Below are 18,335 nucleotides of genomic sequence, written 5' to 3'. Positions count from 1 at the left end.
ATTCTGATTTGATGATATCCACTTTTAAGATCAATCTTGGTGAACATGTTTGCTCCATGTAATTCATCTAACATATCGTCCAATCTAGGAATAGGGTGCCTATACTTGATTGTAATGTTGTTAATAGCCCTGCAATCTGTACACATTCGCCAAGAACCATGTTTCTTAGGGACTAACAACACTGGCACCGCACAAGGGCTAAGGCTTTTTTGTATCCACCCTTTTTTGCTTCTCTATCTCTTTGGTTTCTTTGGGGTTAGTCCTATAAGCTGGCCTATTGGGAAGGCTGGCGCCAGGAATCAAATCAATTTGATGTTCAATTCCTCTAAGATGTGGTAATCCACTTGGAACCTCTTTAGGAAATAAATCATCAAACTCCTTCAAAAGCTTTTGTAACCCCTTTGGATGAGAATCAAGTGGATGACTTATGGAAAGAAGTGCCTCCATACAATAGAGAAGAAAGTGAGGTTGTCCAAGGAAAAGATTTGTAGAAGGTTGTGGTGGGACAACTTCTTTGGTTGAGGCACATTCGACCAAACTCAACTTTTTCTCTTTGGAAACTTTGGTAGAGTGGAGCTTTTTCTCACCATCCAACTTCCTCTTAAGTATTATTTGATCCTCTCGCACTTGTGATGGTGTAAGAGGGTTCAGAATAATCTTTTTGCCTTTATGTTGAATGGTTATCTTGTTGGTGACTCCATCATGTAAAGCTTGTTTGTCAAATTGCCAAGGTCGTCCAAGTAAGATGTGACCCGCTTCCATTGGTATAATATCAGAAATGATTTGATCTTCATACTTNCCTATGGAAATGGGAACACTTACTTGTTCCTTAACAACTATTCCTTCATCTTCTTTTATCCATTGAAGTTTGTAAGGGCTAGGATGAGGAGTAGGAGTTAAGCCTAGCTTTTCAACCATTCTAGAGCTACAACAATTACAACAAGAACCACTATCCACAATCATAAAACAGGTTTTATCAAGAACTTTGCAGCGAGTGTGGAATAGGTTTTCTCGTTGAGTCTGTTCTAACTCAACATTTTGTGCCTCAAGGAGTCTTCTAACCATGAGAAGATCTCCATCACAAGGTGGAGCTTCATGTTCCTCTTCAGATGAGGACAACTCAGACGCGCTAGAAGAGGATTCCTCACTTGGACTCTCATGTTCAAGGATATAGGTTGACTTTTTGAAGTGACACTCATTTGAATAGTGTCCTCTTGCTCCACATTTGAAACATCTAGTCTCTCTACCCTTTGTATCTCTAGGTGGCTCTCTTGAAGTCCTTTGTTCTTTTCCCTTATAGCTTTCTTTGTCTCTTTTTAGCTCTCTATCTTTGCCTTTGAGCTTGTCTTGTGGTTTGTCTCGCTCTCTCTCCTTTGTTTCCTCATATCTTGGAAAGCTACCCTCCCTCAGATTTCTATCACTTGAAACATGTATACATGGATCAAATAAATTTGTCTCAAGCATTGACAGTAAGAAATCTGAGCAAAACAGAATTCATACATTCATTCCAGAATTAACGTGAAAGGCAACTGCTGGAACCAAAATTGTCACAACTCAACTATTCAATTTGCAATTCTATGATGTTTGTGAATTGAAATCATTGTAGCCACATCTAAGATCAGTAAGCAAACGTGCTCAAAGCTTTAAACAACAAAATTTTGGACGAAATCAGATATGACAATTCCAAACCAGAAATGACGTGTGATGCAGAGGATCTTCTCGGTCAACACTCAAAAATTGCTTTGATCAAAGCTAGGCAATGCCTCATGGCTTTGTGTGATCAAAATGAGTGTAAAAATGCATCAACACATACAACAAAACAAATCACACGCTGACCAGAATCAAATACACAGACATGTAACAGAGAAAAATTGCAAACACTTGCAAATGACTTTGACAGAAACTGAATTTGAAATTGAAGGTTGAATTGACTCAAATTAAAGAAAGTGCACCGATTAAAATGAAAAGGAAAACACTATAGAACAGTGAACGAACAGAAGAATTCACTCAAACAAGAAAATGCAAAGCAACAGTAATGGAACAGTAGCAAACATGACAAAACAACACGAAAATGAAAATAAAATTGATGAAAGAGCACTTAGCTCTTGAAGCGTGACCGGAACAACTGGCTCTTGATGCCAAATGATGGAAACTCTCTTGGAATTCAATCACGAACAGCCTCCAAGTCCAAAGATAGCAGCGGAATGAAGGTGCAACATGAGGCACGGAAAGTGTTTGATGAAGACTTCAATGAAGGTGTGTGGAAGAAGCAAGGATTCTCATGCTCCGAAAGCCTTCCAAGAGGGAAGGAAGCTAGAGGAGAGGGTGCAGAAGAGGCACAAGTGTTTGAACTCTGAAAAATGATTCTGGAGAAATCTCAACAGCATTTCATTAAGTTTCAAAGTTTCCTTTACAATGATATGAGTCTCCCTTTTATAGATGAAGAGAGGACTCCAAAACGTGCCTAACAAGCTACTAAAGGTGTAAAAGAGGCGTGTTGGGGAAGCTACACAGCTTGGAAGCTTGGGGTGCAAGCTACAGTTGTCAGCTCAGCAACTCGATGAAGAAGATGAAGCCTCGTTTGTTGTTTCGCTGGCGCTCGGGCGGCAGTTGAAGGGCGCTTGAGCGCCAGGTGCTCCACTTGCATCTTTCTTTGCTCTTTTGCTCTCCTTGCTTGGCAGCTTTCCTAAGATGCATAGGCATGTTTTCCAACCTTTATTAATGTCCTACAAACAATGTAAAGTTTATTTAGCAAAGAGAAAGAGGTGTTTAGTAATTAATACTCCATAAAAGTAAAGTAGTGAGTACTCCCTCTTCCTCTTGGATTCTCTTGGACATGGCTCTTGTTAAAGGTCCTATGTTGATCTTGGATGGTCCTCCATCACATCGTGATGATGTGAAGAACCTAGAGGATAAAGATGAAGACCAACAAATGAATGATATCCAGGATGAAGCAGGATTGTTTGCATTAACTCCAACAAGTTCTTCTTACTCTTTAGAGAGTTTGTCTAGGTAGTTATCCGACATGTCTCTTCTCCAAGCCTCTAGGCATGAAGAACTATACTTTCTTCTTACGAGTCTTGATGATAGGGTTCATGCATTAGAAGACTTAGTTCAACCTTTAGATGATGGTGACAGTGATTAGTTCAAGAGTTCCTTCATGCATTCCATTTGCATCTTACTCTTTTCCTGTATTACGTTTCATATTTTTATATTAATGTAAAATTGCCTTGTTATTTATGTTGTTTTATTTTAATTATTGCCTTATATTCAAGAGGAGTTCTTATTTTTAGGGGGAGAAATATTTTATCACACATAGCACTTTTTAATAATGATAATAACAGGGGAGAAATATATTTAAAAATAAATTTAAAGAGAAATTAATTTATTTATACTAAAGAGAACTTAATTTATTTATCTCTTTGTCTACTAATCTCTTTTCTTTAAGTTGTGTATGCTTGACATATTAGTACATGTTACAAAAGGCTTTAAATCAAATGAGTTTTAATCATCACCAAAAAGAGGGAGATTGTTAGCATAAGGATGAAGCTTAAAAGTTTTGATGATGTCTCAAAGTCAAGTCTGTTACTAATAAGGAGTATTGGTAAATCTTGAAGACAATTGTTTTGATGATGCTGCAAGAAATCTTAGTTGAAGAAGAGTTTAAAATTATTTAAAAGCAATTTGTAGAAATTAATTGTAGTAGATAAGTCTTATAAACATTGTAAAACTTGCATTTTTAACTACAATAATCGATTATGGAGAAGCAATAATAGATTATCTCAAGTCATTCAGGAATAATCGATTATCACCTTATATAATCGATTATCACATTTTGAAAAACCTATAACGGACTTAAATAATCGATTATCACTTGCAATAATCGATTATTCCTGGCAGTTGGGACTTGACCTTTGATATTAAGAGCAGATGGCTATATGTAGGAATTCTGAGTAATTCAAGAGCAATGTTTTTGAACAGAAGCTCAACAGAATACTATTTGTCAGAGGAAGTTCTCAGATGCTAGAGTTCAAAGTTCCCTTGCTTAGTCTCGTGAATAGGAGAAGCTCGTGTATCATTGGTCGATTGTCGGAGTGGTTCTCTTCAATTTAGCAAGGTGCTCTGCCTGGTCTCGTGAATAGGAGAAGCTCGCGAATCGTTGGTCGATTGTCGAAGCAGTTCTCTTCGAGTTGGTAAAGTGTTCTTCTTCCGGTTCGTTCATCGAAGGAAGGTTAAATCTTACCATTTATTCATTACTGTTATAATCTATAAAACTCTTTCCTTAGTGAAACTGTTAATCACTCTTTATAGTGATTAACGACTGGACGTAGATTCTGTTGAATCGAACCAGTATAAAAATACTTGTGTGATCTTTCTACTCCTTACACTTGCTATTTTTATTTGCACATAAACTGTGCGGTAAATTTTCTGAAAGAAAATTAATTTTCTAAAAAGGACCAATTATTTAAAAAGTGACCGAACACGCTTTCCGCTTACTCTAAGTTTTATTTCGCTGCGTCATACTCTATCTCAGAACGATACCTATTGCTGGTACCAACAAAGTCTCAAGTGCTCATGTTGCAAGAAGACCTTCATGAACACTTGTCTTATGTTAAAGCTTTTATATTTTCGTAGTCTTATGTATAGGAAGTTGACTTCATGTATTTTCTGTTTTTAGTTTGCTTTAAAATTCATTTTGGAATCAGAAAACCTTATTTTGACTTAGAATAATCGATTCCCAACTAATGATAATCAATTATAAGTAATCGATTATGACTTGCCATAATCGATTATCACAAGTAATTATGAAAATTTCAAGCAAGTTTTTAACCGTGCGCATTCATTAAATATGTTGACTCATTGGCAAGTGTACCAGATCGTTCAAGTAATATAATCGGTAATACCCGATATCGTTCTTCCCAAGAGACTCGAAAGGATTGTTCGTGTGAGTTAAAATCGTAAGACTTGTAGAGAAAGAATTAATTGTTGTAGATGCAAAGACAGAAAATAAACATGCAATGGGTTGATTCGATTGACGAAAAAGGCTATGGATGAATGGAGTTGTTGGGGGTTGACAATTTCATCTTATTCGCTCCCTCTTATCTACTTCTCTTGTTTAATGTGCTTGATTATCTAATTGTTATGCAAACTTTCTTGGCCTACCCTTAACCCGATCCCTCGGCAAAAAGAGCCTATTACTAATTATCGGCTTGCTATCCCTAGCCTCCCCTAACAATTAATAATGCATTAAGAACAAAAGCAAAAACAATTGATCGTCCTACCCCCTATCCCTAGGTTGGTATTGCTTAATCAAGGAATTTCTCACCAGTTCATGACATTATTGTACGTTCCCGTATCAATAAAGACAAACAATAGTTATCGAATGAGTTAAACGACAAAAGCATTAAGCGTAGATGAGAACCCAACAATTGATAATCAAAGCATATGAAGAATCATATAAATAAACAAGAGTTTCAATAAAAGAGAGTTTCAAAAGATTACATTGTTTCCCCCCAACAACAAAAGGGTTTAGTTAACCATTGTCATGGTGAACTTAGATGAAAATAATGAAGAATGGAAAAGCAAACCCTAGATAAGATGAAAAGGAGCTTAAACATCCAAGAGATCTTCTCCAAGGAGTGAAAATTAGGTCTGGCCGCCCTCTTCTGTCAAAAGAATACATCTAAACTCGCACTAGGGCTATTTATAACCAAGAAAAGTAACAAAATTCAAGCCCAGGCCCATCAGAGAACCGCTCGGCGCCAAAAATGGCCGCCCGACAGTTTGCCTCAAGCCGCAGGACCGCCCGACGCAAAAAACAGCCGCCCGGCGCTCCGGTCAACCGCCTATCGCTCTGGTCAACTTTTTCTGGTTGACTGGTTGACTTTTCTGGTTGACTGGTTGACTTTTCTGGTTGACTGGTTGACTTTTCTGTTTGAGTGGTTGACTTTTCTGCATTCTGGTTGACTTTTCTGCACTGCAACCGTTTGATCTTCAACCTGTCTTTCCATTCATCTCCAATTCTCATCAAAACCCTCCAAAACAATGCAAAACAAGCATAATATCTCTAAAAACAACTTTTGACTCTCAACTGACTCATTTATTGGGTTTTACTTGATTCTAAGCTCATTCTAAGTCTTAAAGGGTGTAATTTGGTCTAAAATGACATATGAAAATAACTGTTTTTCAACCGTTATCAAAATACAACATCGATTACCTCCTTTAGATAATCGATTGTCACGCATTAAATAGTTGACAATGAGCTTTGGATGTCATTGAGTGAGATCTCTATAAATTAGATTGGGACTCTCATTCTAACATTCAAAATTCATGAATTTCGAAAATCTTATTTGTTTTGTTGTGTGCTGTGATAAGTGTGCTTTAGGGTTTGTGTAACCCTTGTACTTATGGCTTTGAGAACTTTATGTGGACATAAAGCAAGAACTTTCACAAGAGTCGTGATTTAGTGTTGTTGCTATTATTGAGTTAAAGTTTGTCATTCTTTGTGAACATTCAAAGGAGGTGGTCATCCTTTGTGAAGATTCAAAGGAGGTGTTTATCCCTTGTGGCTTCCAAGGGAAGTGAGTTTCATCTCTTGGGATAACAAGAGAAGTGTTTTAACCTTAAACTTGTTTATTTTCTTTGTAATTGTAACAGTTTGTTGTTTTGTGATAATGGATTGTTATTTCTCATTTGAGATCAACAATTGGACATAAGATCCTTGTGATCTGAACCAATATAAAATCACCTATGCAATTTTCTCTCTTCCTTACTCTCTTATTTGTTTTAAATTATTGTTAAGGAATTTAAATTAAAAGAGAAAATATAAAGGCACGACTTGCTATAAGAAACCAATTCACCCCCCTCTTGGTTTATTGTTCACGCTAACCATTCCGCTGCACCACTTTGACACCTTCTTGCAGTATCTCTCTTATATAAGTATTATAAAGTTTTGGTTCTTCTATTACATTCTCTACTATCCATTCTTCAAGAATTTTGTTTATTACTTAGTCATGACTTAATCTCTTTGGAATTTCTACAAGTGATTTTCTAAGATTAACTTCTACAAGTATTGTCTAATCTTTTGGTGAAGATCTTAGAGTTTTATAATTATAATCTATCTTTGTAACTTTATAATAAATTCTATAAATTCTATAATTTCATCTAGAATTTGTAAATATAACTTTATTGCATTACTTGTTTAATCATTTTTCATATTCATTGAAAAATTAGGATAGTAGTTAAAGAAAGCACACTAAGGCATAATTGGCCTTTAACGTCACCCCGTAAACGTCAGACCAGAAAACACCCAACGTAAACTATTGATCGGTGGCATTTTTATAAATAAGTTGGACGTATAGACTTTGGTTGGGAGGGGCCCCGATGTTTATATACTATAGACATCGAGGCCACTCCTAACCGATGTCTATATGTCTGAAAGGTAGGTGAAAAGTCATTTTTCTGCCATATAGACGTCTTATCCCGCCACCCCCGACGTCTGTAGTAGCATATAGACGTCGGTGCCCCTCCTAACCGACGTCTATATGTCTGACAGGTAGGTGAAAAGTCATTTTCTTTCGCCATCTAGACGTCTGATCTTGCCACCCCGACGTCTATGTCGGATTATAGACGTTGGCTCCCCTTACATCTATATATACCACGAATATTAATTTTTAAATCAAATGGATGTTACAAATCGACGTATGTGCGAGAATAAACGTTGGGTGTTGGGGCCATCGACGTCTTAGTTCTTGTTAAATTAGACATTGCGAACCAGCAGTTACGCGCACTTCATCGTCTTCATTCACCTTTTCTCTCTGCGGCATTGCATTTTCAAGTGTATTTTATCTCTTTTGAACCGTTTAAACTCACTTTTACTCTGATTAACGTAGCCTTTGATGTATTATCTTTCATTTGAACCGATTAAAATGAGGTTTCGTTGTGTTTTGGTGCAATTTTTCTCGTGTCTTAGGGTAGCGTGGTGCACCTTCTCCCTTTGCTAGTTTCCTCGTAAGAAAAGCTTGTGTCTTTTGGATCTCTTATGGCATTTCAACCCAAAGTCGAACCTGAGTCTTTGCCTAGTTTTCATGTCACCGTATTCTTTTTCTTTGCAGTTGGAATGAAACTAGGCAAAGACCCAAGTTCGGTTTTGGGTTGAAATGCCATAAGAGATCAAAAAGACACAATTTTTTCTTACAAAGAAACTAGCAAAGGAAGGAAGTGCTACTATGATACCCAAAGACACAAGCAAAATTACATTAAAACACAACGAAAACTCAATAGACATCGGTTAATGACATGACTGACGTCTATAGTGCCCTTAGACGTCGGACCTACAAAGTCCGACGTCCCATTAACGTCACCCGTAAAGACGTCGGTTCAAGATATGACGTTAAAAACCCAAAATAACAGACGTCTAAAGCTCTTTCTACACTAGTGGCAGGACCATCATGTAAACGTCTAGTACTGAAATTAAGAAGCAAAATTAGTCAAATTTTTCAACTTTTGTTCTAAGTATCTTATGTTACTTTTATACCATACTTTATTCCAAGCATATGTTGTACGGTCTTCTAAGAACAATTTATCTTTTCTTAGATATATGTTTTGCTAGTTTTCTTTTAAGTTTTTAAATTTGATTTGTGATTTTTATGACTGAATTAGGGCTAGAGGTAAGACTCATACCTAAGTATAATAGGCGAACTAGAAATCCAAAACCAAGAGGTATTTATAAGGATCATCTATTCTTACAAACATGAGATGAAAAATTGAAATTTCACAAACATTCCTTCATAAAACTTTTACCAACATAGGAAACTTACACAGTGAATTCTCACACCTTGAACTCTAAAAAGATGCTTATTTATAGATAAGTAGAAAAACACTATAACATATTCAATATACTATAATACCCTTATATAATTTACAATATTGTCTTTTTACTTTTTTTATGTCATCAAAATATCTTATTTTTTCAAACTTTTTATGAAGGACATTTTATCTTCTTTACTTTTTTTTCTTGTCAAACACTATAAGATTCTTGTGTTCGTTACTTTATTTTTTCCTTGTCAAAGTTGCAATAATAAAATCCCTGTCTTCATTACTATTTCTCTTTTGACCTTTAATTAAGAAAAATCTTATCAAATCTACTTTTTCTTCTTCTGACATACATAAATTTTTTGTTTAAATCAAGCTTAAATTAAATTTAAAAATTTTCTCAAATTCAATATTGCAGTTTGTATTATCTATAACTGCTAGGTATGCTTATTAGATTTTAAGCTCGATAGTATCTATTATCTAGGTTTCGTTAAAAGCAAACCAATGGGACAAATTCAACAAAATTAATCTAGCTCACTTTAACACGTTTTGTATTGCGTAAGTTTAACTCTTAATTTCACAGTTCAACACATCTTACGCCAAACTTGTCATAATATGTGAAAGGTCCATCCAATTTCAGGTCGCAAACAAACCATTAATTACCTTACCATTATATATAGGATAATATCAAATTACCATTTATAAAAGTCAACCTTTCTTCTTTCATCACTTAAAATTTATTTGTCACTTCTAAAATCTAAAATAGTAAGTCTAATGTTGATATGTTTGTAATTAATTAGTAATTTAATTATTTGGTTTATTTACATTTTTATATTTATTTTTATTGAATTATGTTTTTATTTTTGTAAAAGGGTTTAATTTATTTATTTTGTTAAATTAATGTTAAAACTCTTCGGAAGTATCATATAAAAATTTAAGTCTATTATATATCGAAATTTAGATATTTTTTATTTTAAAATTTCTATGATTTTGATCGTTGACATATTTCAAATAAAATATAATCAAAATTTTTATATATGATACTTTCAAGCAATACTAATGTATTTTTAATGCGTAAGGTCCCATCTAGTTATTTTACAAAAATAGAAATTTAATATAAAGACCAAGTGAGTAAAAAAAAAAAACTAAAACGACCTAAACAGAGAAACCAAATTACTAACTAAACCTATACTTAAATATATTATGAAATAGACATTTTTATTTTAATTAAAAATAAATACTTATAATTCATATTCATAAAATTTTTTAAAATTCTTATAATTTTTTTAATGTATTATGAAATAAATATTCCAAAAGTATAATTTTTATAAACTATATAGATAGTTTGGCGGATACGACATTAAAGATCAGGGCTAAAGTCTTAATAATCATAAAGTTCGGGAGAATACGGTACGACAAAGCAAGAATAAAAGGGGCCATATTAATTTTGTATGTATTAATTTTTTAGTAGGACTTTGGACCCTTTTCTTCTTTTGGCGACTATGTTTCATTTAACCACTAAAATATATTTATCATGTTTCTAATTTTATGATTTAACCACTATTTTTCTTTTATTTACTTGTAAGTGGAAGAGAACTAAATCGTACAAATAATTTAAACATTATGAATGTAATAGATAAAACGGGAAATTAATGTAATAGAAAAAAATGTTTTGGACGAAGTGTGAGAGATTTCTTTGTTAAGGTTCATTCTTGAAAAAAAAATTATGATAACTTCTAAGATTTATCAAACATTTTGTGTCTAATTTTATAATTTTTTTCCTATTACAATTTTATATGTCAGAAATCTAATCCAACTAATTTGTTGTTTTAGGTAGTATTAGAACTTATAGTTCGTCATGGTGACCGTTATACTAATAACAATAATAATATAAATAAAAATCACTTTAAAAATATCATATGACTTATTCTTGAAGAATGATTGTTGAAAATGATTAAGTGTGAGTCTAAGTTTTACATTAGATAAAAATATAAAGTTAAATATCATATAAAAAATAAAACTTATAAACTCATTATTATTTCAAGATTTTGGATTAAAAGTAGTGTTAATTTTTTTATGTACATTGAACTTATGTCACATATTACTCCTTAATGAATATCCATAAATAGACTCATCAATTAATTATAGTCAAATAATTTTACAAATTCTATGATTGTTTAGGATTTTGTTTTATCATAGATAAATTTTACCTAATTTTTTCAATGGTATAGGTGTCAAAACTATGTTAAATTGTGAACTTTAACATCTACTTATGATTTAAGTAATGCTTTAAGAACCTTTTTAGCTCAATGCATCTAGAATCTGGGAATACAAAGACTTAGATCCAAGAATACTTGCTAACTTTGTGACTCATAAACATATTTACTTGACCTTTTACATTAGTTTTTTAACTTGTATTTTTTCTAATTATTGTATTAGTATAACTAATTGTTTTCCATTCAATGTAGTTATTATTGAAAATTATTTGTAGATACATAGGAATTACATAGTAACGTGGTTTTGTTCATTTCAAAGAAAATTCATCCAAAATAATGAAAAACTTATTATAAAGGCAACTTTAATATTTTGTTTTATTAAATTAGACATTTATAAGTGTATTTTGACTATCATATATCCTTACTCTAATTATAGTTGTAGTTGCCACAAATATTTTTAAGTGAAAGTAGAAGAAAAAGATCAATACAATATACCTAAGGTTAGACAACTTTTAATGCATACAACAATAATTTTAGTCATGTTACTCATAGACTAAAATGAAAATCAAAGTTTATATGGTAAAAGAAAAAATAATAATTACCCAAATGAAACCAAACTATAAGGAAATGAGATCATCGAGATTATATGTTTTTAGATTACCCAATACACTAGAGTGCCTAAGTCATTTAAAACTAAAATAGGTACGGAAATGAAAAAAGATGGATTTATATATACATGTCTCCCACACCCAATTTACAATTATGTATTATTAATATTCATACCCATTATCAATGAGACATCAATTTACAATTATGTATTATTAATATTCATATCCATTGTCAAAGTGAGACATCATTGTCACCCTCTTGATAAGATTTCTTTCGTATTTATGTGTGCCAAGTGTTTTATAACCATCCATCATTAGCTTTCCCTTGTCTCAATTATGATGAAAGTAAATCACATACGGTAGTTTAAATAATGATGATTATCAATCATCATGTTTATCATTATTATTATTATTATTTTAAAATTTTATTTATATTCGTTATGATTAAATTAAAAACATGTTATTTAAAAAAATATTTAAACGAAAAGTGTGGTTATGAAGATATAATTTTTATTCAAGTATCTAGATATATTTATGTAGCACAAATATTCCTATATGGTAAAATTATAAATATCTATAAATTCACAAATGACATGTTTCAAAAGGAAGTTTGGTATAGAAATGGAGATAATTTATTTTGTTCTCGTATAGAAAAGATTTTTTATACAAGTTAAAAATAATTAGGGTTAAATATGCTTTTAGTCCCTGAAGTTTCACTGATTTTTGGTTTTAGTCCCTGCGTCAAACATTGATGACATTTCATCCTCTTAGTATGGAAACATGTAAAAATGGTCCTCAAAATTAGACGGTGTCAACTTTTAGTTGATCTGGTAAACGGCAATGTGACGTTGGCTGCCAGCTTTCCTGTTCTTTGTCTGACACGTTGGCCATTTTCCTGCGAGAGAAAACCTAACCCAATTCTTTATAGATTCATCATCTTCCTATCCCAAATTCCCCTTGTCAAAGAAATTCCACCAAGTTGTAAACCAATTTCTCACCGCCTTCAATCCCCTTTTCTCACAGTCTTTGACATAGTGAGTGTTGCTGGGACGTTTGGTGTTTGAGAAAAAAACCCTCCGCATGGAGAGGGAGGAGAGCGGCGCTGGTGACGCCAGTGAGGGAGCGATTCCGGTGAGGACAGCGACAACCAGCTTTGTCGACGGTGGGTCATCACCACTACCAACCAACCTCTGTTGAACAACGGAACGCTATTAGGGTTTGGGATTAGGGTAAAATTGAGACCAACAACTGGTCTTGTGCAGAGCAACAGACAGGGAATAAAATTGAGAAAACTGAAAGGGTGGAACTAGACAGGGAATAAAATTGTGCTGGGTTCGGTAATTTTCAGATTGCTGCTACAATATGGGTGTGGAGAATGCCTCGAAGTCCATTTCCACCTCACAATGCGATGACCAACTTAGTAACAGCAAAATCAACACACTCNGAAACACACGCTCGATTCAAAATTTATTTGTTTTACACTCTTTTATCACAATTATATATTAAAGGGTTAAATATGCTTTTAGTCCCTGAAGTTTCACTGATTTTTGGTTTTAGTCCCTGCATCAAACATTGATGGCATTTCATCCTCTTAGTATGGAAACATGTAAAAATGGTCCTCAAAAATAGACGGTGTCAACTTTTAGTTGATCTGGCAAACGACAATGCGATGTTGGCTGCCAACTTTCCTGTTCTTTGTCTGACACGTTGCTTATACCGTGAAAACCTCCATGGCCATCTTCCTGCGAGAGAAAACCTAACCCAATCTTTGCAGATTCATCATCTTCCTATTCCAAATTCCCCCTGTCAAAGAAATTCCACCAAGTTGTAAACCAATTTCTCACCACCTTCGATCCCCTTTTCTCACAGTCTTCGACACAGTGAGTGTTGTTGGGACGTTTGGTGTTTGAGAAAAAAACCCTCCGCATGGAGAGGGAGGAGAACGGCGCTAGTGGCGCTGGTGAGGGAGCGATTCTGGCGAGGACAGCGTCAACCAGCTTTGTCGACGATGGGTCATCACCATTACCAACCAACCTCTGTTGAACAACAGAACGCTATTAGGGTTTGGGATTAGGGTAAAATTGAGACCAACAACTGGTCTTGTGCAGAGCAACAAACAGGGAATAAAATTGAGAAAACTGAAAGGGGTGGAACTAGACAGGGAATAAAATTGTGTTGGGTTCGGTAATTTTCATATTGCTGCTACAATATGGGTGTGGAGAATGCCTCGAAGTCCATTTCCACCTCACAATGCGATGACCAACTTAGTAACAGCAAAATCAACACACTCGTGCGTTTGAATGTCTACGATCTCACCCCTGTCAATAATTACGTCTACTGGATTGGATTTGGCATATTTCATTCTGGCATTGAAGGTTTCTCTCTGTCTTTCTCTATTTCCTTGAACTTTTTTAACTAGCTTTTATGCGTATACCAGATCTGATTTAGTGTAGTTTTTTATGTTCGGGTCCTTCGACGAGAGCATTAGGGTTTGGGATGTGAAGACCGGCAAATGCGTCTAAGTCATCAATAGCAAGTTCATTCTGGTCGCAACTCTGAATGACACCCTCGTGAGTTTTCATTCTCTTCTTAATTTTTCTTCTTCAGTGGTTTTAACATTCTAAATACTGTTTTTCTTCTTCAATGGAGGGAAATTCTCGCCGGGATGGGTCATCACCACTACCAACCAACCTCTGTCGTCACTTCTCAATCTCAGAAATCATTGCCTCTACAATTGATTTGGATGAGAAAATGGAGAAGAAAAGAATGGGAGATGAACACATAGACAGAGGATTTGACGTGGCAGACAGAGAATATTAAAACTGATAGAAGACGTGGCAAGTCCGTTAGTGAAATTTGACGCCGTCTATTTTTAGGGACTAAAAATACATGTTTCCATACTAAGAGGATGAAATGCCATCAATGTTTGATGCAGGGACTAAAACCAAAAATCAGTGAAACTTCAGGGACTAAAAGCATATTTAACCCAAAAAATTATTATATCGATTCTAGAACAAGTGCACAATTATGGTTCTAGAAGTCTTATTATGTTGATTAAATATACAACCGATATAAAAAAAAAAACATTTCAAATAGCGAGATCCTTTTTCCGCAATTTTTCAAACATCCACCGAAAATACTAGCACTTCATCAAAATTCATCAAAATCACTTATACCAAGCAAATCAAATATCCTCATATTCTCGCAATACACATAACAACAAAATGCAAATTACCATCAAAACATAAACTACAAAATAGGTGAAGAATAGAAACAGAATCTGCTTTGGCTAATTTGTTAACACCTCAATACGAATGAAAAATGAAACCGAGAATGGGAGGAATAGACGAACTTGTTTCCCACCAATAAAAATAAATTTAAATTTATAAGGGATTATCATTGGTAAATATAACTAAAAATAGAATTTTAATTTTGAAAAGAAAAGATAGAAGAAGGGAGCCCAACGCACTTTATCTATTTGTTGAAAAAAATTTCACACTCATTGGTGTACCTCTGACGACCAAGAGAAGCTTCTAGAAGTGTGGGGACAAGGTCGAGCTCCTTCTTAATCTCTTCAAAGGATTTAAAAATGATGTAGGTTATGGGACAATTATTTGAGCCCTTGGTGACACAAGGAACTAAGCTTTTGGCATGAGAATAGTAACAAATAGTAGAAGAAGGGTTTATCATAAGGAGTATACAGTTGGCATTGGCGTTAAGTAGAGAGAAAGAAGATGTGATTTAGAAAAACTTGCTTGTGACGACTAGGGTTTTGTAAAGAAGTAGAGTTTTTAAATAAAAAAAATAAAAAACTAATTTTTATACTAATTCTATTTATAAATGATAAAAAAAATTTCTTATTTATTACAAAAATATCATTACATCTATTTTTATATAAGTTATAATTAGAATTTATATAATTTTTTTTCTTCATAATAAAAATTATCACCACATTCAATTTCTATATTTGTTATAATTATAAGGATAATGATATTTAGACAACATTTTTTTGACAACATTTAAACGTTGATTATGTGTCAATCTGTGATTGGTCAAAAATTACTCCACAATCAATAATAATAATAATCATAAACATTTTTGTGGAGTAATTTTTGACCAATCACATATTGACATGTAATCCATGTTCAAATGTTGTAAAAAAAATGTTGTCTGAATATCATTATCCTAATTATAATATGTATAAAAGTATTATCATATTTACATATATTTACAATTATACCATTTCATTTTCGTACATACTAATTAAAGTTACTATAAAAAGTATTTTTTACTAGTGTTATTTTCAAGAGGTGGTTTCGCCATTTTGTCATGTACATATATGAAACAGTCACGTTAAACAACAAACAATTTCTTTCAAAATATTGATAATATTTATTCCTATGCGTATTATTATTTTATGTTAAAATTTCATTTATATTTATTATTATTTAATTATAAAAAAAGTTATCTACTAACTAGTGAAAGCGAAAGTGGTTATGAAAATATAATTTTCTTCAGGTTAGAAATGAAGCACCAAGATATTTATGTAATACACCTTTTGATCCCTATAAATAGACCGAGCAAATGCGAGATTTAATACCACACAAGCTTGCCAAATTATATATGGAAACCGAGGGTGAAGAGCATGCTTCAAAATTGCTTCGAGCTCAAAATCATGTTTGGAATCATATTTTAAAATTCATAAATTCTGTGTCTCTTAAGTGTGCTATTGAGTTAAGCATACCAGATATCATACACAACTATGGCCAACCTATGNCACTCTCACAACTCATTGCTTCATTACCACTCCACCCATCAAAGATTTCCTTTATAACCCGCTTGATGAAAATTTTGACTCATTCTGGTTTCTTCTCTGAACACCATGCCACCCCAAATCAGCCTGAAGTTATGTATCTACTAACTGATGCATCTATGTTACTCCTAAAGGACCATCCCTTTAGTATGAAACCTGTGACGCAATTAATATTTAATCCAGTTATGATGAATCCATGGTTTCAATTCTCTACCTGGTTCACGAATGAAACCCCTTCACCGTTTCACAGTGAAAATGGTATGGGATTTTGGGATTTTGCTGGACGTGAGCCTAATATAAATAACCATTTCAATGAAGTCATGGCTATGGACAGTCGATTGGTTTCCAATGTGGTGATTGAGAAGTATAAGAGATTGTTCGAGGGAATAGAATCATTGGTTGATGTTGGAGGAGGAACAGGGACAATGGCTAAGGTCATTGTTGAGTCCTTCCCACATGTAAAGTGCATTGTATTTGATCTGCCACATGTTGTTGCAGGCTTGGAAGAAACTCAGAACATAAAATATGTCGGAGGAGACATGTTAGAAGCAATTCCTCATGCTGGTTCTATTATGTTGAAGGTAATATATACCCTCTCTATCTCCTTCTCTCTCTACCCCCATCTCTCTACCGTATAAATACATAGTGCAGAGAAAAAAAAAACACGAATATGAATCATATAGATAGACAACGCTTTTTTATTTTCTGTTTTTAATTTTGTGATTTTTATCCCTTTTACTTTGACAATCAAGTAGTGGGTATTGCACGACTGGAAGGACAACGAATGTGTGAAAATACTGAAAAATTGCAAGGAGGCAATAACTAGCGAAGGAAGGGTTCTTATCATAGACATTGTGATGGAGAATAAGAAGGAAGACCATGAATTAACTGAGGCGCAGTTTTTCTTTGATATGCACATGATGATGTTGTTCGCCGCAAAAGAAAGATACGAGAAAGAGTGGGCCAACCTCATTTTCTCTGCTGGTTTCAGTACATACAAGATTACTCCCACTCCGGGATTAGTGTCTATTATTGAGGTTTATCCCTAGTGTGTTACTGCTGGAAAACGAGTTCATGAGAAGAAATTATTTATGTCGTCTATCATAAATAAATTTCTGTATGTTTTCTTTCTGTTTCAGTTTAATTTTCTCTTATCAAATGAAGGAACTTTCAAAATGTATTTTCTACATATAAGATGTAAAATAAATAAAAGAAATTAATATTATTTGTCATCTAAAACTTTGAAATAATATGTTATTTAGCCTTGTATTAAATGAGTTCAATTTATGTTTAAATTTCTTAACATTTATCATACATTAAAATAAAATATAATTTAAAGAAAATTAAAGAGATCCTTTTAACAAATTATTGCATCATATATATATATATATATATATATATATATATATATATATATATATATATTTGTTTGTTAACCCGCGTACGCCTGTTTTTCAGTTGGTACGTTTTAACAATGTATACCGGATTATAGTAGACAAAAATATCCTCATTTGTCATGGATTCTAGGTTTTAAGGTCAAAGATATTTAAATAATTTCCATTCTCAAAACTAAAAAAAAAAGAAACCCCCAAACCCTTACTCACCTCCCTCATTCCTCTCAATCCTTTCTTTTTCATCTCTCTCACTCCAACATTTTCTCTGTCATCCCTACTGTTGCCCCAATTGAAAAAAAAAAAAAACAAAAACTCTTTGTCATCAGAGATATTTTCTCTCTCATCTCAACATTTTCTCTGTCATCACTCCAACATTTTGTCTCTCATCTCAACCCAATTGAAGATGGTGGTGGTAATTTGAATCAGAGATGTTTTTTAAAAATTGAAAAAGTTTACTCTTTTATAATCATTTTATATTTATTAATGTGTG

General features: G+C 33.5%; 1 protein-coding gene across 1 annotated transcript; it reads left to right on the top strand.

The window, feature by feature from the left end:
* Positions 1-16,261: 16,261 nt before the first annotated feature.
* Positions 16,262-17,500, top strand: LOC106755138 (trans-resveratrol di-O-methyltransferase-like). The gene is made up of 2 exons (XM_014637234.1): positions 16,262-17,032; positions 17,207-17,500. Exons 1-2 carry the CDS (start codon positions 16,262-16,264, stop codon positions 17,498-17,500), a joined length of 1,065 nt encoding a protein of 354 aa, XP_014492720.1.
* Positions 17,501-18,335: the final 835 nt, after the last annotated feature.

The sequence above is a fragment of the Vigna radiata genome, unplaced genomic scaffold (assembly GCF_000741045.1).
Source record: "Vigna radiata var. radiata cultivar VC1973A unplaced genomic scaffold, Vradiata_ver6 scaffold_267, whole genome shotgun sequence".
Classification (NCBI taxonomy): Eukaryota; Viridiplantae; Streptophyta; class Magnoliopsida; order Fabales; family Fabaceae; genus Vigna; species Vigna radiata.
Note: the sequence above shows the minus strand (reverse complement) of the source record. Positions and strands in the feature narration are given on the sequence as shown.